The sequence below is a fragment of the Macrobrachium nipponense genome, chromosome 19, assembly GCF_015104395.2.
Source record: "Macrobrachium nipponense isolate FS-2020 chromosome 19, ASM1510439v2, whole genome shotgun sequence".
Lineage (NCBI taxonomy): Eukaryota > Metazoa > Arthropoda > Malacostraca > Decapoda > Palaemonidae > Macrobrachium > Macrobrachium nipponense.
In genome coordinates, this window is record NC_061088.1 from 22791866 (window position 1) to 22818706 (window position 26841).

The window sequence follows — 26841 nt, forward strand, 5'->3', positions numbered from 1 at the left end:
GGCGAAAGCAAACTCACAGTGCTCTTCGGCAGGACGCATCCTGCTCTCGACGGAAGGACGCATCCACCTCCCGACATCGAGAACATCTAGCGCTCGATACAAGGACGCGGCTAGTGATCGGCCTCAGGATTTACCTACCTCTCGGCGCCAGGACACTTTGACTTCTTCACGTAAGGACGCTTCCAGTTCACGACGACAGGATACTTCCGACGATCAGAAATTTTCCTCGGATGCAGTTGTTCATCAGGACGAGTTTGATGAAGGTACACACTGCAATTTGGATCAACATAGAGCTTCCGAACTAGTTCCTTCTACCCACAGGGATAAGGAGATGGAAGGAAGTCTAGAATTAGAAGAAATATCGGAAGATGAGGATAAACCTTCTAATACGGCTGCGGATTATAAAGTGCTTTCTCGCTCCCTACTTGAGCTGTATGGAGAGGAGTTTAAACCAGTGGCTCCTCGTTCTCCTCAGTCACAGTTTGTGAGAAAAAAGTCACAGAAGCAGTCGTCCTTCATCAAGATGAAGTTGTCGATTTCGGCTAAGAAGTCGATGGCTAGAATCGGAGACTGGTTGAAAGAAAAAAGACAGGCGGTGAAGACTACCTTTTCTTTTCCTCCGACGAAGCTGGCGTCTAAGGCGGGAATGTGGTACGTGACTGGAGAAGCTCTTGGCCTGGGAGTACCTGCCTCCTCCCAGGGGGACTTCTCCGGGATTGTTGACTCTTCCAGGAGACATGCTCTCAATTCTGCTAAAGTGATGTGGTCCATGAAGGAGTTAGATCACCTCATTAAAGGAATATTTCGTTCTTTCGAGGTATTCAGCTTCTTGGACTGGGCCCTTGGGGCTCTAGCCAGGAAAGCAGAACCCATACAGGCCACAGGAATGGAGGATTTGACTAGTATTATGGCCTGTATGGACAAATCGTTGAGGGATGGAGCGAACGAGATGGCTTCCCTGTTTACAGCGGGGATTTTGAAGAAGAGGGCGCTGTTGTGCTCCTTCGCGACCAAAGGGGTTACGATCACTCAGAAGGCGGAACTTCTTTACGCCCCTCTCTCGGAACACCTTTTTCCTCAATCTCTGGTCAGAGATATTACCCATTCCCTAACGCAGAAAGCCACTCGGGATCTTCTGACTCGCTCCGTAAGGAAGGGCCTACCGGGGACTCAGGCTTTGGCAAAGAAGGAGGAAAAGAAGGTCTTGCAGCCCTTTCGAGGTAGGGCTCCGACCAGGACAAACTTCAGAGGAAGAAGACAAGAGACAGGCGCAAGAACAAGCAGGAGATCGTTTAGATCCTGTGCTAGAAAGTGAGTCACAGGTCCTCCAGACAGCAGTAGGAGCAAGGCTGTCATACTTTTGGCAGGCTTGGAAGAAAAGGGGGGCGGACACCTGGTCTCTCTGTCGCCAGGGAGGGTTACAAGATCCCTTTCTTGAAAAAGCCACCTCTTTCGAGAACACCAAGGGCCTTAGTGGCTCAATACTCGGACGCCACGAAACAAGTGGCTCTCCTAGATCTAGTAGACCAGATGCTGGGAAAGGGAGCCATAGAACCTGTACTGGAACTAGAATCCCCAGGCTTTTACAATCGCCTGTTTCTAGTACCCAAGAATTCGGGGGGATGGAGACCCGTGCTAGATGTCAGCGCACTGAACGTCTTTGTAGAGAAGACCAAATTTACTATGGAGACGACTCAGTCGGTGCTGGCAGCAGTCCGTCCAGAGGACTGGATGGTGTCTCTGGATTTACAAGACGCCTATTTTCATATCCCCATCCACCCGAATTCAAGAAAATTACTAAGATTCGTGACTCAGGACAGGTGTTTCCAGTTCAGAGCCCTATGTTTCGGCCTCAGCACAGCCCCTCAAGTCTTCACAAGGGTAATGTCGAACATGGCTGCTTGGCTTCATCAAGAAGGGATAAGAGTATCCCTATACCTGGACGACTGGCTGATAAGATCTCGATCGAAGAGCAAGTGTCTGGAGGACTTGCACAAGACGTTTCTCATGACCCAAGAACTGGGTCTTATCATAAACAAAGAGAGGTCCCAGATGGAACCGAGTCAGACTATTCTCTATTTGGGGATAGTTCTGGACTCTGCTCTTTTTCGGGCTTTTCCTTCTCAAGAGAGGCAGAACAAGTGCCTCGAAAAAGTGCAGCAATTCCTAGTGAGAGAGAAGTGCTTGGCGAGGGATTGGATGAGTTTGCTGGGCACCCTCTCCTCGCTCGAGCAGTTTGTCTCCCTGGGAAGGTTGCACCTCAGACCGTTGCAACACTTCCTTGCAAGAGTCTGGGACAGGAAGAATCAGGAGGACTCCTTTTCCTTTCCCATTCCAGCAAACGTCAAAAGACAGTTGAGTTGGTGGCTGGATCCCGCAAAATTGAGGGAAGGAATATCCCTATACAAGAAGAACCCAGACCTAGTGTTGTTCTCAGACGCTTCGGAGTCAGGTTCGGGAGCAACACTGGGGAACAAGGAAGCATCGGGCTCTTGGGAAGTGCAGCAGAAATGATGGCACATCAACAAGAAAGAATTGATGGCCATTCTATGAGGTTTAAAAGCCTTCAAAGAAGTAGTCTCGGGGAAGGTAGTAGAGGTCAACTCGGACAACACCACAGCCCTGGCGTACATAAGAAAGCAAGGAGGAACTCATTCTCTGTCCCTATACGAAGCAGCAAGGGAACTCCTTCTATGGACGAAGGAGAATGGAATAAATCTGTTAACGAGATTTGTACAGGGACAGAAGAATGTGAGGGCAGACATGCTCAGCAGAAAAGGGCAAGTTCTTCCAACAGAGTGGACCCTCGATCTTCAAGTTTGCCAGGAACTGTGGAAGTTATGGGGGAGGCCATCGATAGATCTCTTCGCCTCCAACAAGAACAAGAGAATCCCCAACTACTGCTCCTTGGTTCCGGACAAGGAAGCAATAGCAGTGGACGCCTTCTTGATGGACTGGACAGGGATAGACACTTATGTGTTTCCCCCGTTCAAGATCATCAATCTGGTCATCAAGAAATTCGCCCTTCTCGAGACAGGAAGAATGACCCTGATAGCTCCTTTCTGGCCAGCAAGAGAGTGGTTCACAGAGGTAGTGGAGATGCTAGTGGACTTTCCAAGAAGCCTTCCTCCAAGTCCAAAGCTTCTCAGACAGCCCCACTTCGAGAGATATCATCAGAACCCCCTTGCTCTACAACTGACTGCATTCAGACTATCGAGAAGCTTGTCAAAGCGAGAGGCTTTTCTGCGCAAGCTGCAAGAGCAATCGCAAGAGCGAGGAGGGTATCTTCTCAGAGAGTCTACCAATCGAAGTGGGAGGTTTTTAGATCTTGGTGGAAGCGAAACAAAGTGTCCTCAACCACTACCTCTGTGAGCCAGATTGCTGATTTTCTGCTGTTCCTCAGACAAGAATCTAAGCTGACCGTATCCACTATAAAAGGATACAGAAGCATGCTTTCGGCAGTCTTTAGGCATAGAGGCATGGAGTTATCTCAAAATACGGACTTGAAGGATCTCTTGAAGTCGTTTGAAATGACTAAGCACACAATAAGACCCCCGGCTTGGAATTTGGATGTGGTTTTGAAATTCTTATGCGGCAGGAAGTTCGAACCCATCTCGCAAGCGACCCTTAGAGATTTAACTAGGAAAACGTTATTTCTGATGGCTCTCGCCACAGCTAAAAGGGTCAGCGAGATTCAAGCGATGGAGAAGCAGGTAGGCTTCAGTCAAGACGAAGCAGTTTGTTCTTTAAGGCTCGACTTCCTCGCTAAGAATGAGAACCCATCCAAACCCTGGCGGAGGACGTTTGAGGTTCCTAACCTCACAAACTTACTGGGTCAAGAGGAGGAGAGACTCCTCTGCCCAGTTAGAGCTCTCAGGGCATATTTGTCACGAACCAAAAATTTAAGAGGATCATCCAGTGCATTATGGTGTTCCGTTAAGGATCCTCAAAGGCCCCTCTCGAAGAATGCATTGTCATTCTTCTTGAGGGAGACAATTAGAGAAGCTCATCTCTTATGTGAGGAGGAGAACTTCGGTCTCTTAAAAGTGAAGGCCCACGAAGTGAGGGCAATTTCAACGTCATTGGCATATCAGAAGAATATGTCAGTTAGACAAATTATGGACTCGACGTTTTGGAGGAGCAACTCTGTTTTCGCTTCTCATTACCTCAGAGAGGTAAGAGTAGATTACGAGAAGTGTTACTCTTTGGGCCCATACGTAGCTACATCTTCGTTATTGGGCGAAGGAGTTACTACCTCCCCTCAACCTTAACTTTTAGTATGATAGACCTTTTATTTGAGGTTTGTGTTTTTTATGGTTGTCTGAGGAGTGGTCTGGTCGAGATGGCACCCTCAGTCTAGCTAGATAGATAAAATATCTAGTCTGCAAGGTTAGGTGGTTAGGTTGCAGTTAATTAAAAAAAGGGGAATAGGTAGTGCAAAAGTCTAGTCACGTTGTTGGTCTTGCCCCGTTTGACAGACTCTATTGAGTGTTTTCAGCATAGCAGGTCTCATCCTGGCTGGCGCTCCTAAGGGAAAGCGACTCAAGAGGCAGGAACTTTTGAAGTCAGGTACCTTAGCAGGTAAGGAATCAAGGTTTTTACCTACAACTTTTAGTCGTTTCCCAACGATGTTGGCTGTCTTTCACCCACCTCCAAATGTGTGAATCAGCTATATATATATAACTACCAGGTAAGTTCTATTCATAAAAAAGGGATTTTGACGTAGGAAAAATCTATTTCTGGGCGAGGAAGCCGTGTCGCCCAGTGAAATATGTCTGCTTTAGCACTATTTCTAGTAAAATATTGCTATAATACCAGAGAACTGCTAAATTGGACATGTCAGAAGCCTCTGACTCGCTCACCTATATAAAAGGTGTCGGTATAAAACTGGGGCGAGTGTTAAACACTACCACAGCAACCCCTCCAATTAGCCTTTTCCTCATCAAAAGACCCTAAATACGGGGAGCCGACCCATAGGTCACACCTAGCTACCCCGTTGAAGGCGGCTGTGACGTCATACTTTTCGATAGCCATTCCGTGTTCGCACGTTCGAATATTACTATTTGTTCTTTTATTTTTATTCTGGTTACGGATCGTCATCTACCTCTTCACCCAAGTTAAGTACTGGTTCCGCCCTTTTTCAATATTTAGGGAGTGAATTTGCCTATCGTTTTGCCATTATTTAGGATTTTATTAGGCGTCACTTTTAAATAGGGGGCGGGCGGCAAGTCGCCTTTACGGCTTACCCTTGAATTGTACCGATTTACGCTTGAATTGTACCGACTTCGAGTAGTCTTCCTCTCTGCTTGTAACATGTGATATTTCAGTACATGTATGTATGTATATATGTATATATATATATGTATATATATATATATGTATGTATATATTTATTTATTTATTCTTGGGTGGCAGTTTTTAGTCGATCCGATTTCCATTTATGTTTTGTTATTTTCATTATTTTCACGTTTTTCACGGGGTCTTCTTTCGAGCACGTTTCTTTGTTTCGTGCTTCGCCGTTTATCCACCGTCCTATTTCATTCAAGAATTTTCCCTTTTTTCTTTTCGTCAGCTTGCCGTTTCTTATCGTTTTGTCAGTAAGCAAGTAGTTTTTCCCCTTTTGCGCCCACTGTTATCGAGTGGCCTTCAGAAGTATTTATGATAAAACAAAGTTTTATGAATACTTACCTGGCAGTTATATATATATTTTAAGGCCCACCCACCTCCCCTTAGGAGACAGGTTGGGCAAGAGATGATCTGAGGAATAGAAAATGGGAATGATTCCAAGTACCACCCTGTAAGGGTTGTTAACCACCTAACCGAACACCTACCACTTGGCGGTTGCCGCGAGTTTTGAAAAATCTGCCGGACCGATAGAGATTATAGCTATATATATATAACTGCCAGGTAAGTATTCATAAAACTTTGTTTTATCATAAATACTTCATTTTTTCATCTGTCCACCTGCCTGTGGTCCTTTCGCATGGTAACACTGCGTCCCGGTCTTTAAATAGTTACGCTATGTGTAAGTTTTGGGTAAATAAAAGGCTATCTGGTTGTACATTTGCAACTGAAAATTGTTTTAATAATTTACTGTATGTGAATTACACAGTTAATATTCGAAATAGGATATTGTTATTATTGTTGAATGTAAGCTGCCTTTTCGGGTTGGCAAATGGAACACCCAGATGCAAATTCCATTAAACAGATGCTAAACGAAGTTAAGTCTTATCGCATCTGGCTAAAACGTACTTTATATAAATTAAAAGTATATACTGATATACTTACATGTAATGAAGTAATATGTAGCTTAGTAGCAGAGTAGGTGTGGTCCAATAAAATTGACATCTTACCGTAATGAACAGTGATAGAAGCAATTTTCCCGCCACTGCGTCTGGCTGTTCCATTCCCCACCCAAAAAGGTAGCTTACATTCAACAATAATAACTATCTTTTTTCCAATATTAATAGTGTAATTCACATACAGTAAGATTTAAAACTCTTCAATTGCAAATGTACACCCAGACATTTTTTTATTTACCTAAAGTTTACACATGGCGTCACTATTTAAAGCCCGGGACGCAGTGTTACCATGTGAAAGGACCACAGGCGGGTGGACAGATGGAAAAAACCGGGTATAGGTAGGCTTAAAGTAGCCCTGACCCCTTACTGGGCATATACTCTGGTTGTCTGCTTTGAACTGGGTGGTGGTCTGGGGAAATAGGCCTACGAAAGTCTTATGTGCACAACTTTTCATCACATTTACCTGGGAGATTAAGCTAATAAGTTTTAGTTAGAAAGTGAAACGATTTTTCTCAGTTTTACATTTAAAGTGTGGATGAAGCCCTTGGGCAGTATACATGTATCTCAAACTTACCACGCTGTTCAAAGTTCTCCAGATATTTACTAAACAAAGAACGCACATGAAACTTATTTAAGATTAACTTGAAGAAATAAAAGCAGAGCTGATCCAAGGTTCGATTCAAAGAACTACCGTCCTCATGACCAACGTAATGAAATTCAATGCAAAATTGACATTGTTGATAAAGATGTATAGATTAGATTATGGACAAAACTTATGCAGAATCACTAGAGACAAAATAATGCATTTTATCAAATCTACATAACGAAGAGAGCACAGCAGCAAATGAAAAGAAGCTAGTTATAATTAAAATACTAATGGCACCAGTTGAACAGGTTAAAACAACAAGAGAAGGATGCCTATTTGTAAGATTTCCATATAGGAAAAACTTAAAAAAGCAATAACAGAGATTGATGAATCGATAATATGTTGGGAAATGAGAAGGGTAAAATTAAACCAAAAGAAAACGCAATAACAGAGATTCAGGAATCAATAATATATTGGGAAATGAGAAGGGTAAACTTAAACCTAAAAATGGCATTGTCAATAACATAAAAAGAAAAACTCCGTGAATTGAAAAGAGAGTGAAAGCCAAAAATGACAAATATAAGCACTATATCATCATAGGCACATCACAAATACAAAAGGCTGTCTACATAGAGGTGACAAGTTGTATACATTGTACTATAGCTGTTGCAGTGTGTACGACTATTATATGCCCTATCAATGCTGTAAATGTCAGGAATTTGGTCAATCAATGCTATAAATGTCAGGAATTTGGTCATAGTGCAACAAATTTTAGAAATAGCCAAGTTTGCCCTAAATGCTGGGAAAATCATACTTCAAATGAATGTACTAGCACCACCATAAAGTGTAAAAATTGTGAAAAGAAAAACCATAGTGAGACTGAACATGAACATAACATATGATGGAAATAAGTGCATAGTTCATATATAAAGAACAAGTATCAAAGGTTAAAAATAATACGGATCATGCCTTTGACTCGTAATCTATGCAATTTAATAAACATAACAGTCAGTAGGAAAAAAATCCAACACTATTAGAAATCTTATAAATGATCACAATCTAGATACGTATATGCATGCTAAAGGAGACTGGTCTAAGCAATAATGTAACTGATTATTCTTAAATAAAAAATTAAATAACACCAGAGTCCCTACTTTTACCATGTACTGAGAGAAAACAAAAAAGGTGGTTAAGAAGGAATCTTTATAAAAAAATTATACAGAACCAAAATGTGTTCAATACATTGGAATATATATCAACACTAAAATTACACATATAAATATAAACACAAATAATTTTATAAACCTCCAAGCACAACTAAGAGATCACTCCTAGATGAATTCAGCGACTTCCTAAATGTTATCGGATAACAAAAATACACTGATATGTGGTGACTTCAACCTGCATTTAGATGATATGATGATGATGATAGTTATGTCAAAGAATTTAAAGTTACGTTACTTTAAAGCCACTACCTTGTAAATGTTGTAAAGAAACCGACACCATTATTGAACCATACCATCAACCTAGTGATACAAAACAAAAACAATTAGGTTGTGAGTGATATACAAGTTGAGCCTGAATGTGTGATATCTCCAACACACAAACTAGTCACATTTAGTATAAATACTGGAAAGGCTATGCAATGAAAAAACTATTACTTGCAGAAACAAAACCAACTTTTAAAGCTGATAAATTTATTGTTGAGATCATAAAGAAAATAAGAGAAACAAGCCAGGAGTGCAAGTGTAATTTGAGGAGTACCTTTACAGGTGACCAGGTATGAGTAAGCTGTTTTACAGACTACAGCAAAAGTATTTAGCATTAAACAACAACGATAAATTTCCAGAAGTGACAAGGCAAATAATAGTTAAAGAAAACTCCAAATGGATTAAGAGGAATTATGTGAAGCTAAGAAAAGGAAAAGAAAAATGGAAGATCTATGGAAAAGATAAAAAAAATAGAGGTAATGAAAATCGATCACTGTATGAAATTGCCAGAAATCAGTACAATGACTTGATTATGAAAACTAAGAAAATATATTATGCAAAAAATGTTTAGTGGAGAGAAAAATCTTAAAAAAATCCTTGATAATTTAGCTGGAATATTTGGACCCGAGAAAAAAAAGTTCTAACAGATGTAACCAATGACCACAAGAACCTGGCAGATAACTTTGTGAACTACTATAAAGAAAAAATTGAAAGAATCTGTCTTGGTTTAGAAAAGGGGGTCCATTCTGATCTCCTAGTGATCATTCAGTAAGTTTGAAGAACTGAACACGAATGACTTTGAAAAAACGACAAGAAAATAAAGGGATTTTGCTCACCGTATATAGGGGCTTTTGATGAGGAAAAGGCTAATTGGAGGGGTTGCTGTGGTAGTGTTTAACACTCGCCCCAGATTATACAGACACCTTTTATATAGGTGAGCGAGTCAGAGAGTTCTGACATGTCCAGTTTAGCAGTTCTCTGGTATGATAGCAATATTTTACTAGAAATAGTGCTAAAGGAGACATATTTCACGGAGCGACACGGCCGAGTCCAGAAAAAGACACCTACTATGAAAATGGCTCATTTTCCATAAGTGACTTAGAAGAGGCAAAAAACTTTAATCAGTTGCAGGAGCTATATTTTGATATTGTCCAAATGAGTTTAGCACAGGCATCCTTCCCAAATTCATAGTGAAAAGCTCTCTTGTATAAAGCCAACTTACAAAGAAAAAGGTGATAAAGAAAATCTTAGCTGCTACAGGCCAATATCGAACCTATCGTACTTATCAAAAATGGTAGTCCATGAACAAATGTAGAAACACTTGAAACAGCTCAACATTATACCTGATGATCAGTCAGCTTATAGAAAAAAACGACTCAACAGAAACTACATTGTGAGCAATTACAAATGATATAAAAATTTTGGCAAGTAGAAAATGTGGTATCCTGGTTATGCTCGACCCAAATGCAACATTTGACATGGTTGACCACAATCTGCTGCTTAAAGACCTAACAGCAGTAGGCATTGAAGATGATGTATTCAAATGGTACAAAAGCTTCTTAGTAAACAGGAAGGTCACAGTAGTTATATCAGATGTGATAGAAAAGAGAGGTCTAACTAAAGGACTGCCCCACTGCTATTTGGCATTTACACAGTTGAATTATCTAGAATTTTAAATAAGCACAAGGTTAGGTATAAAGTATATGCTGATGATACTTGGTTCTATTTCCCTCTCGAAACAGTAGAAGATGCCATTAGTGAAATTGATGCAGTAATGAAATATATAAAAAAATGGATGTCGGCAAAAAAATTAAAACCCAGTGAAGAACTAAACTGAGCATAAGCTGTTTGTAATCTGATAAAAAAATACAAAAATATGAACACTTCAAAAGAATAAGTACAGGCTTGTCATCCATAAACATTGTAGCAGCAACGAAGAACTTAGGAGTACGTATTTACTTACTGGTAATTAAGTACAGTAGTATACCTCGAGATACGAAAGGCTCTACTTACGAAAAACTCGAGATACGAAAGCCAATGCGAAAAATTTTACTGCTCTACATACGAAAAGTTTTCAAGATACGAAAGGTTGTTGCTGTAAAGTCCCGAGATTCGCCCGGACCACTAAGAACAATTTTAAAACTCCCGCGCCGCCAACTGAGTAAACTCGCCACCATCCTCCCGCTCTCCCATTGATTCCTGATGCTAGTCACCCCATAAGGTCCTGCTCTCCTATTGGTCAGCATCTACCCCTTGTGCTTTAAGTACTCTATTGGTAAAAGGATGCTGTAAATTGAAAAACTTATTCATGCAATACATTTAATAACAAAAAAAAAACATTAGGTAAAGATAGAATAAAGAATAGAAATGAATGGTTATTATACTGTTTGGTAGTTTCAGTAGTTGAAGAGAGAGAATGAAAATTTATGGCTTACTGTGTAAAGTGATTGCTTGTCGATCGTTCGATACTCGTAAGTGCTGGATGTAAACCGACGTTTGGAAGCTTTTTTTTTGTTTGTTTATTATAGTTAATGGTTACTTAATAATTATTTGAAATGAGTACATGCAATACATTTAATAAAAAAATTGTGAATTAGATATCATAAAATATAAAATAAATCAGACTGCCAACAAATACGTATTTTTTAGAATTCTTCTTCTGTTTTATTATTACGTTACGTATACGTATGTTTCATTATAGCTGTCAGTAACTCGGTATCTCCATTAGGTAAAGATAGAATAAAGAATAGAAATGAATGGTTATTATACTGTTTGGTAGTTTCATTAGTTGAAGAGAGATACTAATGACAATTTATGGCTTACTGTGTGCTAGGAAAAATGATTGCTTGGCGCTCGTTCGATACTCGTAAAACGGGTAAGAGCTGAATGTAAACAGTCGATTGGAAGGTTTGTTTTTTGTTTGTTTGTGTATTATAGTTAATGATTAATTAATAATTATTTGAAATGAGTACATACTGATTATTTATATATTTTATTGGCATATTCTAAGCTTTTAGCTCTTAGGTTTAGATGTCAGAATCATAGACTAGGCTACAGTAGCAACCGCTAACATAGGCTAGGCTTATTGCTAAGGGACATATGCTAAAGTCCTAATATATGCAGTAAAAATGGGGTTGAACATTACATGCAGTTGAATATTACTCAAGTATGTACAGTATTTTGCCTTTTTGGAGTCATATTTCTTCCGTCGGATCGGCGTTGTAACCCTAGAACATGTGTTGTAGGCCTGGAAATATAATTTACTGGGGTGTTTTTGGAGGGCATGGAACGGATTAGTCATTTTACATGTAAAATGTGTTCCAAGATACGTAAAACTCATAATACGAAGGCCGCCTTGGAACGGATTGATTTCGTATCTCGAGGTACCACTGCATCAATGAAAAATCATATTGTATTGCATATTGTAAAAACTTGTGACTATCATATTAGTAACATTGCATTTATTAGAAAATATTTAAACAAAGATACAGGCAGTCCCCGGCTTACGACGGGTTCGGCTTACTACGTTCCGAGGTTAAGGCGCTTTTCAATTATATTCATCAGAAATTATTTCCAGGATTACGACGCATATTCCAGGGTTAAGACCCCTACAACACTAATCTGGCAGATGAAATATGACACCAGAAATGCAAAATAATCAATATTTCAAGGTTTTTTAATGAAAAATATAATAAGAATGCAGTTTACATAGTTTTAATACACCCAAAGCATTAAAAGTAAGGTTTTCTTAGGATTTTTTACGATGATCCGGCTTACGATGATTTTCGGCTTACAACGTGTCTCAAGAATGGAACCCCTGTCGTAACCCAGGGACTGCCTATTACTCTGAAAACAGCAGTTTGCACCCAAATACTTTTGAGGCTTGACCACTGCAACTTTTTATACCACGGTTTCCTTAACTACCTAACGTACTAAGAAACCGGCAAGGAGTACAAAATTGAGCCTCCAGATTAATAATTGGATTATGTTACCATGACAGAATAACCCCACCACTAACTGAGCCACATTGGCTCCCAGTAAAAGCAAGAATAGAATACTAAATACTTCTTACAGTCTTTAAAGCATTAAAATATGGTGAAGCACCTTATCTGAGAAACTGCTTAAGCTTCTTTAGACTTGAAGTGAATATTATGATCAGACATTCAAGTGAAGCATATGGGCTATTTGAACCTAGAACAAATTGTACGTATAAGATGGAGAGAGCATTTGAACACTGTGCACCAAGACTATACAATAAAATACTGCCTGAAGTGAAGATCATACAAGAAGAAAGGAGATTTAAAAAAAGAACTAAAATCTCCTATTTTGCAGGAGCTACGATACTGATGGGGAAACTCTCAAAGACAGTCATGAAATATAAAGAAACCCTCATTTAGAAAACATACAAGGGTCTGCTAGAGAGGGCATTATCCCTGTGGAGGGTTGTGCATAAAACCAAACAAAGTAAATAGAGAATTGCTTTAACTAGGCCCTAAAAAAAATTTTTTTCCTTAGGGAATGATAATTCTTAAAACATGCTATATTGATTATACCATAGTAACAGGGGTAGTGCCATCAGTACACCTCATGTGATGCACTATAGGCATTACTTGAGGTTCCTTGCAGCGTGCCTTCGGCCCGTAGGTGCATCCCCTTTCATGTCTTTTACTGTACCTCCTTTCATATTCTCTTACTTCCATTGTACTTTCCACCCTCTCCTACCAATTGATTCATAATGCAACTGCAAGGTTTTCTCCTGTTACACCTTTCAGACCTTTTACTGTCAATTTCCATTTCAGCACTGAATGACCTCCTGGGTCCCAGTGCTTGGCTTTGGCCTAAATTCGATATTCAACTCAGTTCAGTAACAGGTATCATAGTAATAGTAAAGTAATGTGGATCTTAAAAGCTAATAAAGATGTAATCTGTTTTGCAGCATATGTCTGAGTGCAAACTTATTCACCCTGTAGAAGACTGTACAAGATTCATAGTCAGCTCGTTTGAACAAAAGAAACATCATGTCATATTTGTTTAATCAGCGTGGTGTTGTTGAGGAAGTAATTCCTCCTGGAAAGGCCATCCTAAGTTTCAACATTCATAACCAGCCCCAACGAGTACTTCTATGGGTCAAGAGTTTTGTTTTCAAGGTAACTATGGAAAGAAACCATGGTAATATTTCCATTTGTAATTGTACTTAAAATATTTAATAGTAATGAATAAAATGTTCTTTCCTTAATGTAGTTATTGTACTATTTGTCATTGTTGATACTATTTTTCCAATTTGTAGCTGTGTACAGCTTTATGAAAGCATGTTTGCAAATGTAATACATCATAAATCTAATGTCTAAATTTTCATAGGGTAGTTTTATGTGTATATGAAAACTTTTATATGTCCATACAGTGTAAAGACCTGTTTAACTTATGTTGCGCTGTCCTCCTATGATTGGTGTGATATGATGTTAACCAAGAATAAAGTTATTGGTAGGCAAAATGAGTCCTGAGTCTTCTTATCAGGTTAAGTATCCTTGATAGGCTCAATGATGTTGTCAAGTCTCTGCCTAAATGAATGAATGATGATGGGTATAACATGACCCATCTTGACTCATAGTACTTAATATACTCAAAGTATTTGTTTGCAGGAGTTTGATATATTTATCCGAGAACTTCATCTAAAAGTTATGTAGGGATGGTATGTGGTTTTGAGTAAGGTCATTGAGGTATCCTTCTTCGAACACTGAACCTAGTTATCAGCCTCATTCTGAACACCTTGAAGATTGGAAACTATGTCAGGATCCAGGAAGTCTTAAATAGGTTTTAAGTATGGCACAGGCTAGGTTGTCTACCAAATGGAGGAAAGCGATAAATGTTTACTTTCCAAATCCACCTTAGACTTACCAGGTATTCACTAAGTACAGTACTAACTATATAGGACTGGTTTCTTTTGGAAAGAAGTCTTATATCCTAAATGGGGCATGCAGCATTAGAAGTCCTGTGTTACATTTATGTTTAACTTTTTGGAGAGAGAAAATACAAGGTTCCCCCAGCTACAAAGCTGGATACTTAATGGGGGTGATAGGTCTACAGGACCGCTATGTACTTTAAAAAATATCAAGCACAGCTATATAAGATATTGTTGCCTCATACTGACATTTTACATTGTCCTTCCTACAACAAAAGTATTACCCAGTTTCCCATCTTTTTTGTCAATTGGTTGCAAGGGAATATCATCTTTGTTAGAGTTATTGTATGATATTCTATCGCAATCATTGTTCACCTTATATAAAATGAGTAATGCAGGTTTATGCTCTCATAGTGGATAACACATCTTAAGGGCTTACTGCCTCACTCCACTTTACACAGCATTTTTGTAGAAGATGCTAAGGTGCTAAAGGTTCCTTGCAGTGACCCTTTGGCCCTGGATTTTTTGCCATCTTCATTTTACTTTTAATCCATTCCCCACAGTTTCTTCCCACATAACATACATCCAACTTTTTGTTTATTCGTATGAGGATAAAACTCATCTCTTATACAGTAGTATTTTCAGCTCAGGTTGTGAACAGTCATTGAAGCTTGGTAACAGGGTAACAATTAATAGTTATTTGATGAGTGTAGATTACTGCCCACTTAACTAATATAACTCTCCACTTTTTCTTTGGTTGCTATTATGTGTAGACATCTTTGTGAACCTCTGCTTTGCTTGCCAACTGAAGCTTTCACTAAGACTTCTTTTCTCGATGAATGTTTACTTGACTTTGATTATGATTTGGACTTGTAATGAATCATGTTCAAAAGGATCAAAGTGAATGAACAACAGTAATGCATTGGATGAGAGTTGCAACTTCATCCCAAAAAATATCGCTTATTTGAAGGATGTCACTGTCCTAAAAAAAAACTAGTTGTTCATGTGTGGAACAAACCTTAGATCTTAACAATAGGATAAATCTTCTAGCGCTAGCTGGAAACCTGTAAAAACAATAAAAGGTTGTAAAACCAAGGAATTGTGGCATCTGGCAACTCATACATATACGCGCTGGATGTTTAGTCTTCGATCAAGATAGGACCCCCGCGATCTTTCTTTTACCGCCATAGAGGCTGGAGTTTTGCTTCGGTTTCTTTTTCCAAGCTGGTTTTTTTTGTTGTAGCCTGCGCTTTTTTTCTTTTTATTCAGCCTAGAACTTCCGTGGACGTCAACCTGTTAGACAAACCTTTGTTGCTGTGTTGAACTTCCTTGGGACAGATGTTGTTGCAGTATATCATCTTTAACTCTGCATCAGCATTGCTTACGTTATGGGTAATAGGCTAGTCCGTCTCCTAAGAGAGTATTGGCCCTTCAGAGAGACAGGACCCCATACTTTGCTTTAGTGTTTTGATTTGAAAAATTGTGTATTGACATTTATGTTTTTATGTATCTTCCCACATGTCTGGGAACTCTGTAATTGAGGTCTTAAAATTCGGTCAGGTCCTGTGCCTCACAAAAATGAACCAATCATTACTGAAATATGCCATAGTTCTCAGGAGTGTGTATTCAGTGATTGGACACAGTAAAGGCTGAATAGCTAGCAAATTGCGTGCATTATTATTATTATTATATTATTATTGATAATCTACAGGCAGTTCCCCACTGAATAGTGCTCATGTGAGAAAGAAGAGGAAATCAGCCATTTTGTATAAAGTGGAAGAGTACCAAGGAGAATACCATCAGAAATGAAAAAGAGCTAAGATGTTAATTGTTTACTATGTCTATGGTTACAAACTACTGGAAAAGTTGAAGATAAGCACTGAGAGGGAAGAGTAATGTCATAAATACAAAGCCAAGTCTGTAATTTGTAAAATTACAGACTTGGGTTCTCCAAGGTTCCACAAAAATGACAAAACATATGGAATATTAGAAAGAAGTTGTATGATGGATCTTGCCTGGGCTAAACTAGATTTGTGATATAAAAGGCAACTGAAGTTGAATGAGGATTATTCACTTTGAAATTAATAAAAAGAGGACAGAAGTGATTATGAAATATGTCATTGCCAACTTATTGAAAAGTTTCTCACATGGGATGACCCTTGTGATGTTTCTGTAATTTTAGTTTAAGCATTTGCGGTTATCTGCAGAAGTCTGGTCCATTGCAGTCGCCTTTCTTTGAGGTGTCAAAGAATTGTCAGAGGGATCTTTGCTGATGAAGTGATACTGTGATTATTATGGCGCATATATGGTAGAATCTTCCTCTCTCACTTTTACTGCAGTCTATGGACATTTCAAGAAGACAGGATTTTCAACTTTTAGAAATCTGTACTTCATGTAGGTGGTGGATCTTATCAGAGGCACAGGACTGTACAACTTGCTTGAATGAAGAGCTGATCATTATGTAGTCATCCTAGATTTAGCATTGTGTTAGTTATTAGGATGAGACAATTTATTTGAAATATTCCTTGTATCTGAATTAGTGATCATGGAATTGTGATGCTGGATGAATGATACTAATTTGTAATGATGTAGATAAGTAAACTTCCTCACTGTTAATTATGCATTTTGTATGAGGTAAGTAATCCACACTACCCATTTACCAAGTGTGTTTGTGTCTGGTGATGTTAATTTTTAATTGTCTCAATTGCTAATGAATTTTTGAGCATATGATTTCTTTCTTAACTTGTGGATGGTTTTTAAGTTGTATGAAGAATGGAGTTGCTTTTGTGGTAAAATATAGCACTTGTTTTAAAACTTATTTTAGAACAGTAAGGTAGTAATTTAGTACCCTTTTCTTCTCAGGGTAAAAACTTGGAACAAACCGATTCCTTTGTAGGGAAGCTGAGTGTTGGAGATAAAATCAACTTTGATTGCCACATTTATGATAAGGTAAGGTATACTTTTTTTTTCAAATGAAGACTTGTGTAATAGATTTTCTGGGCTCAGCTCGTGTCGGCCTGTGAAATAATCCTTAAGTTCATTATTTCTAGGTAAATAACCTAATAATTACCAGAGAAAAAATAAAATCAAGAAAATGTCAGTAAAAGTGACTCGCTCACTCTATAAAAGAAGTGTCGGTATGGTAACAGGGGCGAGTGAGATCACTACCACGAACCATTTGCCATTTAGACATTCCACCTCAAAATCCCCACTTGAGAGAGCCGATCCTAAAGGGAGATGTGCCTGCTACTACTACTACTACCGACGCCAAGCGGAGCGCAGCGCTTCTAGTGGCCATCCTTTGTCATTAGCTCAGCTACAACACCTGTGTTTTTTCTTTCTCGTGTTGTGTTCGCTAATTTTGAGGTTTTTATCCAAGATGGAACGCGCTGCTATCGCCACGGCTTAGTTAAGTGCCCGAAAGGTTAAGATTTTGTATTTTTTTCTTCCAGGGACCAGTATTTTCCGGTTTTTAGGTCATATACGGTCTCCCGGTTGACTCGTGGCGGCCATGTGCCTCCTCGTATTTAAGATTTCCCGGTCTCCTACACTGGGACGTCTTATCCTTCATGGGCTCTTATTGCGTTCATCTTATATATTACATCATATTTTAGAATTTAGGATCCACAGCCCATACCTTTTACCCGTTATTATCTTGGTTTTGGTATTTAGGGCTATACTGTTTTCCCCAGTCCAGCATCCCAGCTTTTGCTCTTCATCGGCTACAGCTGGCTCCGAGTGGTCGTCTGGTCTTCGGATCAGTTCGCCTTCTCCTGGGCTTCTTTCTCTCTTACTCGTGTGTTCCTTCTATTCTTTTACGATGTATTTACTTATTATTTATGTAGTGTTATTTTATACAGTGTTATTTTCATGCTAGGCTAGCCTTAGGCGCCCAGTACCATGCGTTGGTACGGTTGGGTTCACGTGGTCTCTGCCTAGTGGTTGTGTTGCTACCGCACGCTGGTCCACCCTTTATCACGTGCGCCCATGGGCGCCTTACCCTCTCCCTTCCCTCCCTTCCACATGGTAGGGAGGGGTCTGGCTGGACCCTCCTCGGTTGTCATGACAACCATTTAGCCTACTTCCCTCTCTCTCTGTAGGGGCCCGAGGAGGTCCAAGCCAGCTGGGTGCTTGGGTGACCACTCATAGTCGCGGGTACCGGTGTGTCCGATGTGTCGGGGGTGTTGGGGTTGGCCACCCCTCCCCTCCCGCTCGCCGCGACCAACTCCGGTGTTCTTGTTCGCTTCCCTCCCCCCTATTATTCTTTTTACCATAACGGACGGAGCCTCTGCTTGTTAGCTGGGGGCCCCTTCGGTTATCCGGTATCACTGGCTCCGCCAGCCGACGGGGTAGGGATCTACTAGTGGTCTCAAAGCTTGCCTGCTATACCTTCTTTCTGCTACCGGAGGAGAGCTTGCTTTCTTACCCGGGCACTCCTCTAGTAGTCGGAAGGAAGGCATGTCTTACTCTATGCTAAGTATGCATGCCCCCTTTTTATATATACATATTATCACTGTTGTTATCTTTCATTATCCGCCTCCGCCGTTCTCCGTCGTGGTTTCTCCCTCACTTGGGCTTCTCACCACTCCTGGTTGGTCTCTTTATCTGTTCCCGGTGTACGCCGCGGATCCCAACCAGACCGCCCTTCTAACCACACGTATTGCGGTAGAGGACTATTTTATTCTAACTTTCATACTCCGGCATGCAACGGAGTTCACGTTAGGCTGTAAGTGTGTAATCCCGATACTCATGTATCCCTCCACTTACAGGCTACCAACTGTCAGGAACCTGGCTGCAATGCAGTCCTCCACGACCCCTGTGGCCACGAGGAGTGCAGGACCCATGCCCCGTGCGCCACTACCCACGGAGAGTTAATTGTCTGGCACCACGAAGCATGCACTATATGCTATGATCTCGTGAGTCAGCTTCTGGATGGGGTGAGTAGGTTTCTAGACAAGTATGCTTACAATCATTTATCTTTGCTAGTTTTAACCCCTTACAAGATTAACCCGAGATATATCGTTATCAGTGTGCTAAAAATTTTGGACTTACCACGAGATATCTCGTTGAAAAGTTAAACGTGAATATTGGGCTAATACGAGATTTCTCGTGGCTCAGTATTGTTACAGCAGGCTTCTCCAAGATATCTCGTCCTATATCATACGTTTGGCAGTGGTATTTGCTGCTGGAAGTTGTGAGTTACCAACGATAATTTTCTGTATTTTTTCGTGCAGATGACGCGTCATTAGTAGCACTTCAGCTGCCATCTTTGACCTTTGTTTTTTTTGTTTTTTGCGTATTTTTGCCTTATTAGGTAAGTTTGGTTGCATTATTTGTCATCTTAGACTGATTATATGTTATATTATTGATTCATCGTGTTGCTGTTGTGTCTTGTTAGCTAACCCCATGAGTATTTTGTGGTATATAGAGTAACCGGTGATCTTGAGAGATTGTTCGTTCATTTGTACGTATTTTATATCGTATTTTCGCCAGTTCTAAGTAAATTTGGTTGTTTATTTGTCATCTAAGACTGTTTATATGTTATATTATTGACTTATTATGATGATTTCGTGTCGTTTGTTTGTCTCTTGACCATTTTGTGATACGTCAAGTATAATTTTTTCCAAGGATTTTTTTTTTTTTCCTTTTTTTACGATGAGTACGCACTATTTTACTAGCTCTCCAGTGGTGACTTTTAGAATCTTCTGTATTTCTTCATTTTCACGTTTTAGGTAAGTTTCATTGTTCTTTTTTTTTTTATTTTAGACTGTTTATATGATATGTTGTCGAGTAATTTGTTAGTATCTTGACTATTTATTTATTATTCTAGCCTTTTATTTATTTTTTATTTTAGCCCAGTTATGGCAAATTACCATGACAACAGTGATACTGAGGAATCATTTACAGAGCTTGAAAGTTCTGGCTCAGAAGGCGACGATTCAAGCTTGGATGATTCCAGTGACGATGACAGCGATACCAATACAGATACAGATACAGTAATGGATGAAACACAATGGAGGAGAATCGCAGATTCTACTGCCCCTCCAGCCCCTCGATTTCCATTCACAGGGACAACAGGTCTCGATATCCCAGGGAATATTGAAAGTATGTCGCCTTTAGATTTTTTCCATGTATTTTTTGATGATGAACTGATTGAACTTATTTGCACTGAAACCAATAGATTTGCTGAGCAATGCAATGCAGACCCAAATACGTGGCATCCTGTAACTCCACCTGAACTCAGAGTTTTCTTAGCACTAAATACTTTGAAAGGAATTGTGAAGAAGCCTGAAGAATCCTTGTATTGGTCTAAAAATCCACTTCTTAGAACCCCAATTTTTGCTGAAACTATGCCTTTCAAAAGATACAAGAAAATCAGGCAGTACCTGCATTTTTCTGATAATGAAGCATACGATGCAAATTCGCATCCTAATCCCAAACTGAATGAGATATATCCTATTTATGTGCACTTAGAAAATAAATTTAGAACTGTCTACACCCCACAAAGAGATATTTCAATTGATGAGAGTCTCTTGCTATATAAAGGAAGATTGGGATGGGTACAATATATCCCATTGAAGAGATCAAGATTCGGCATAAAGTTCTTTATGTTATGTGAAACGAGTACAGGATATGTGTGGAGTTTTTTTATTTATGTAGGTAAAGGAACACAATTCGACCAGGATTTCAATGAATTGCCTAAATCCTTACAGGTTGTAATGACTTTACTGAAACATTTTTGAATAAAGGCTATTGCCTTACAATAGACAATTATTACACCAGTCCTGAGTTAGTGGATATTCTAGTAAAATGTAGAACAGATTGCTATGGCACTGTTAGAATAAATCGAAAAGACCTGCCAGTTTCATTGAAAACTGAAAAGTTGAAGAAGGGGGAAATGTCTGCTTATCGTAGAGGTAAAGTTATGGCCATGAGATGGAAGGATAAAAAAGATGTTGTTCTACTCTCCACAGTTCACAATAGTGATGAAGTTGAAATTGCGAGTAGGAGAGGTACGAAAAAGAAGCCCAAAGTTGTAGTAGACTATAACCACACAATGGGTGGTGTGGATAAGTTGGATCAAAACTTGGCAAATTATCCTGTTCCCAGGAAAAGAACAAAAAAATATTACAAAAAAGTTTTCTTCCATCATCTAGATCTAGCCCTTTGGAATGCATATCAGTGTTTCAAGATGAGTAATGAAAATTGCTGTTCATCTCTCAAATTCAGGTTGGAAATAATTGATTCAACTCTGAAGAAGTATCATGCTGAAATCCCTCAAACAAGACCAGGTAGACCATCTATTTCAGCGAATCCTACCCGCTATTCAGGAAGGCATTTTCCAATTGACATTCCTCCTACACCCAAAAAGAAATTTCCTACAAGGCAATGTGTTGTTTGCTCTAAGAAAAGGGATAATAATGGAAAACCGATCAGACGAGAGTCTCGCTACATGTGTGAGATATGTGAAGTTAGTCTGTGTATAACCCCCTGCTTCAAATCATACCATACAAAATGATTGGGAAATACACTGGTTTATGTGAAGTGAATTTTTTTTTTTTTTTTTTTTTTTTTTTTTTTTTTAACCCAAAATGAAGAGAAATATATGATTTTGTTTATTCTAATGGTGAAATTTTTTTTTTATTCAAATGAAATGAAAAAATACTTTTATCAAAATGAAGTGGAAAAATAAAAAGTTATCAAGCATCAATATGATTTTTATTCAATTCCTATTATCAAAATTACTAAAACGAAGCATACGAGATATCTCGTGATAGAATAAAATGATTATAATTTATACGAGATAACTCTTTATTGGCCATAAAAAGGTCTCAAGGGGAGTTTCTAAAAATTACAATTTTACATAAAATAATCACAATTTTCTGTTGAAATCAAATTAGAATAGAGTCTAAACAAGTTATATTTTAATTTAATTCAATAAAACAATTAGATTCTTTTTGAAACATTATGTTGAAAAAATAAGTCTTTTAAGGGGTTTAAGTCTTACTTTAAGCTGTAACTCCGCTATTAGAAGCTTCATACGGCGCTCTCTTGCAGGCTGCCGCCGTAAAGGAAGTCGCCTTGGCAACCCTGAAGGCTTGGGTGGGCGGCTTCGGAAAGAACGCCGCCAAGGGTCAGCCATACGTGCTGGACAAGAAGCTGGCCGTCCAGATCTTCCCAGGAGGGAAGGCGACGGGATACGTAGACCCCGCCGCGGCAGCCCCACTCATAGCTTCCATCCAGCGAGAGGTGCAGCAAGCGTTCGGGAGTATCTCGACGCAGGAAGTGGTGCCGGACGTCGCAACACTTGACATCAACATTGAACCAATGGCGGTAGGTGTAGAGGACTTGTTGGTCAAGGTAGGTGCTTCGGGCGCCCAAGGGCTACCTTTGGGCGCACCTAGATCTTCTTCTCCTGTTCCTTCTTCTTCTTCTTTCCAAGGCTTCACGGGATCTGAGATCCCGTCCCCTTCGCCTGTTGCTTCTGTGCCCCCGAAAGTGAAGGGACACAGAGAGCAAAAGACTCTCCAGAAGACGTCGACCAAGAAGTCGTCGTCTTCTTCATCACGTAAGTCTTCGGCATCCTATGCCGATGCAGTGAAGGCGAAGGCGGCATCTTCACACTCTAGAGGGTCAAGAAGCAAGGCTTCTAAGGAGAAGGTCCGAGCTTCGGCCGAGCCAGTGCCTTCTCCAGCAACCACCGGATCCGCTCCGGTGACTCCTGTCGGGATGGCAGCACCTAGTGCATTCGATCCCGCCACCTTCTCGGCAGGAGTGTTGCAACAGGTAGGAGAGATGGTCGGTTCTCTAGGTACGAGATTTGAGCAAATGTTTGCTCAACTCTCTTCCACTATCAACCAGTCCGGCCAATCGATTCAGGACCTGTCTAATCGTGTTAGAGAACATGATGACCGCTTCGCAGGCCTGAATCAGGCTCCGCAGTCTAACTTCCCAGTAGGAGGTACTGGTCTTGTCCAGCTACCACCCTACGAATCCCTGCCGGCCTTTTCTATGAATAATCCTTGGAGGGTGGCAGCCTATGCTCCCTTCAAGGATGGCATGATTTCTATTCCGGAGTGTGGAACGAGAAGGATTGAGGACTTCGAGTTCTACCCTCCCGGATTGACTCAGCCTTTCATAGGTTATGCTAGGCTGACCCAAACGGCACTCAATAGAGAGGACAAGATCTCTAGAGAGACTGTTTTATACAGCAGGGATCATGCTCAGAGGGAGTGGGTTCACTGCCTGGAGGATTGGGATTGCTCAAATACCAAACTCCAGGCCTTCAAGAGCCCTTTCACCATTTTTGCCACAGAGGAGGAGGCTTCACTCCCCTTTGCAACGAAGATGGTGGAGACGACTCTACAAGCTGTTCTTAAGGATGAACCCATTCCGCAGCTAAGAGAAGCGGAACCAACATCGCCCCTCTTCCCTGCGTTCGGCGAGCTGTGGGAGAATCTGCCAGCTACCTTCACAGTGGGAAAACTCAAACCGGACTGCGCTATGGATCAGTTCGGTGAGAAGCTCCCTAGACTGCCTGATAGCCTTATTCAGGCAGAGTTCGATGCTCGGACTAGGCTAGGGAGATCCCTTAACTCCCTAATCATTACTGAGATGGCTGCCCTCTCGTACGCCACAGAGCCACTTTTCAAAATCCTCGCAAAGTCCCAGCTTCAATCGGTACAGGCAGACGCTTTTGACTTTTTCACGGCCAGAAGAAACTGTCGCAAGCACGTGTTGCAAGAAGCCACTATTAGACACGAACCTAATAGGCTTCTTGCTTCCAACATGTGGGGTGCTGACCTCTTCCCGGAGGCTGCTGTGAATGAGGTACACCACGAGGCTTCAAGGCTTAACCAAAGCCTTAGAGCTAGATGGGGTATCTCTTCTAAGAGAAAACAGGAGAATCCATCTTCTTCTGGTAAGAAGTTGAAGAAGACAAAGCGCTATCAGCCGTACCAGAAACACCAGCAGCAGCAGCAGCAGCACTTTGTCCAGGCAGTCCCAGTTACTCAACCGGGTCAGCCTTCGACTTCAAAGCAGTCCCAGCCAATCCTCCTGCTGTCCCCTCAAAACCAGCCCTCAACTTCGTATACCGTCTCGCCGGCTTTCAACTCTATGTATGAAAGCCAAGCTTACCCTACCTTTAACAGGTTTTTAAGGGGAAGCAGGGCGAGAGGTAACTTTCGTCAACAAGGTACAGGAAGAGCTGCAAGTAGAGGCAAGCACTTCAGAGGAGGCCGCGGAGGTCAACCCGCACAGCAGCAGTGAGGCTCCCCAGGTAGGAGGGAGGCTGTTCCTCTTCCGTCACAGGTGGGGGTTCAGCAAATGGGCACAGAGCATTGTGTCCAAGGGATTAGGTTGGAGTTGGATCAAAGATCCCCCACCAAACAAACCATTTTTCCAAGCACCATCAGAGGAGTTGACAGATTATGCAGAGGAGCTCCTTCAGAAAGGAGCTGTGGCGAGAGTCAAGCATCTAAAATTTCAAGGGCGCTTGTTCAGCGTGCCAAAGAAAGGCTCATTAAAAAGAAGGGTAATCTTAGACTTGTCAAAGCTAAACTCTTTCATTCGTTGCGACAAGTTCAAAATGCTGACCATCTCGCAGGTGCGGACCTTACTTCCCCGTGGGGCCATCACCACCTCTATCGATCTTACAGACGCATACTATCATATCCCCATAGCGAGGCACTTCCGCCCATACCTAGGTTTCAAACTAGGAGACCAGATGTTCTCTTTCAAAGTGATGCCCTTCGGTCTGAATGTAGCCCCCAGGGTATTCACGAAAATAGCGGAAGTAGTTGTCCAACAACTCAGAGCACAAGGGATAATGGTAGTAGCGTACCTTGACGACTGGTTGATTTGGGCACCAACCGTCGAGGAATGCCGCAAAGCCACAAAGAAAGTAGTTCAGTTTCTGGAACATCTAGGGTTCCAGATAAACAAAACGAAATCCAGATTCTCTCCGGAGACTCGTTTTCAATGGCTAGGCATCCAATGGGATTTATCCTCCCACAATCTGTCAATTCCGGTGGTCAAAAGGAAAGAAATAGCCAAGTCAGTGAGGCAATTTCTAAAAAACAAACAGGCTTCAAGGAGAAACCAGGAAAGGATCCTCGGTTCCCTTCAGTTTGCCTCAGTGACAGACGTCCTCTTAAGAGCAAGACTGAAAGATATAAATCGAGTTTGGCGCTCAAGAGCAAATGTCAAATCTCGAGACAAGTTGTCAGTGATCCCACAAATCCTTCGCAACCAGCTCCGTCCATGGACGAAAGCGAAGAATCTTGCCAAGTCGGTTCCCCTGCAATATCCTCCTCCGGCGTTAACGATTCACACAGACGCCTCCCTCTCCGGGTTGGGAGGATACTCACAGTTCAAACAAATTCAGGGGACTTGGTCCGTTCAGTTCCCCCAGCTCCACATAAATGTGCTGGAAGCAATGGCAGTGTTTCTTACCCTGAAGAAGCTCCTTCCCCCAAAGAAGTCTCATCTAAGGCTAGTTTTGGACAGTGCAGTCGTGGTACACTGCATCAACAGGGGAGGATCCAAATCCAAACACGTGAATCATGTCATGATAGCCATTTTCGCTCTAGCAAACAAGCACAAATGGCATCTATCTGCCCACCACTTTGGCAGGGGTAAGGAACGTCATAGCGGACGCATTGTCCCGGTCAGTCCCTCTGGAGTCAGAATGGTCTCTAGACATCAAGTCGTTCCAGTGGATATGCCGGAGAGTGCCAGGTCTCCAAGTAGATCTATTCGCTTCACAAGCGAACCACAAGCTCCCTTGCTATGTGGCCCCCAACCTGGACCCTCTGGCTTATGCCACGGACGCTTTGTCAATAGATTGGAATCATTGGAAAAGGATCTATGTCTTTCCTCCAGTGAATCTTCTTTTGAAAGTCCTGAGCAAGCTGAGGACTTTCAAAGGTCGAGTAGCCCTGATTGCTCCAGACTGGCCGAAGAGCAACTGGTACCCCCTGCTTCTGGAGTTGGGTCTCCGACCTCAACGGATTCCCAACCCCAAGCTGTCGCAACCAGTACAAATGAGGACTGTGTTCGCTTCCTCAGGAATTCTCCAGACCCTAACTTTATGGACTTCATGAAGTTTGCGGCTAAAAAAGATGCTAATATTGATCCCCAAAACATCCTTTTTCTAGAATCAGATAAAAGAAAATCAACTATTAGACAATATGACTCTGCTGTCAAAATGTTGGCATCTTTCCTGAAAGAAACGGACACTACAACCATGACTATCAACTTAGCCATATCCTTTTTCAGATCTCTCTTTGAAAAAGGATTAGCAGCTAGCACGATTACCACTAATAAATCAGCTTTGAAGAAAATCTTTCAGTTGGGTTTTCAAATAGACTTAACAGAATCCTACTTTACGTCTATTCCCAAAGCTTGTGCTAGACTTAGACCTTCGGAAAGGGCCTACTTCAGTGTCATGGTTCTTAAATGACGTCCTCAAACTAGCCTCGGATACTGACAACTCGTCTTGCACATTTATAATGCTACTTAGAAAGACGTTATTCTTATTAAGTCTGGCCTCAGGGGCCA

At 40.9% G+C, this 26841-nt stretch overlaps 1 protein-coding gene across 3 annotated transcripts in view; it reads left to right on the forward strand.

The window, feature by feature from the left end:
- The window catches only part of LOC135214996 (uncharacterized), a 262394-nt gene that overhangs the window by 131426 nt on the left and 104127 nt on the right, over positions 1-26841 (forward strand). For all 3 annotated transcript variants that reach the window (XM_064249543.1, XM_064249528.1, XM_064249536.1), the window contains exons 2-3: positions 13315-13525; positions 17140-17226. In XM_064249543.1, coding sequence (XP_064105613.1) covers positions 13397-13525; positions 17140-17226 — 216 coding nt within the window. In that variant the 5' untranslated portion in view covers positions 13315-13396. The remainder of the gene's footprint in view (positions 1-13314; positions 13526-17139; positions 17227-26841) is intronic.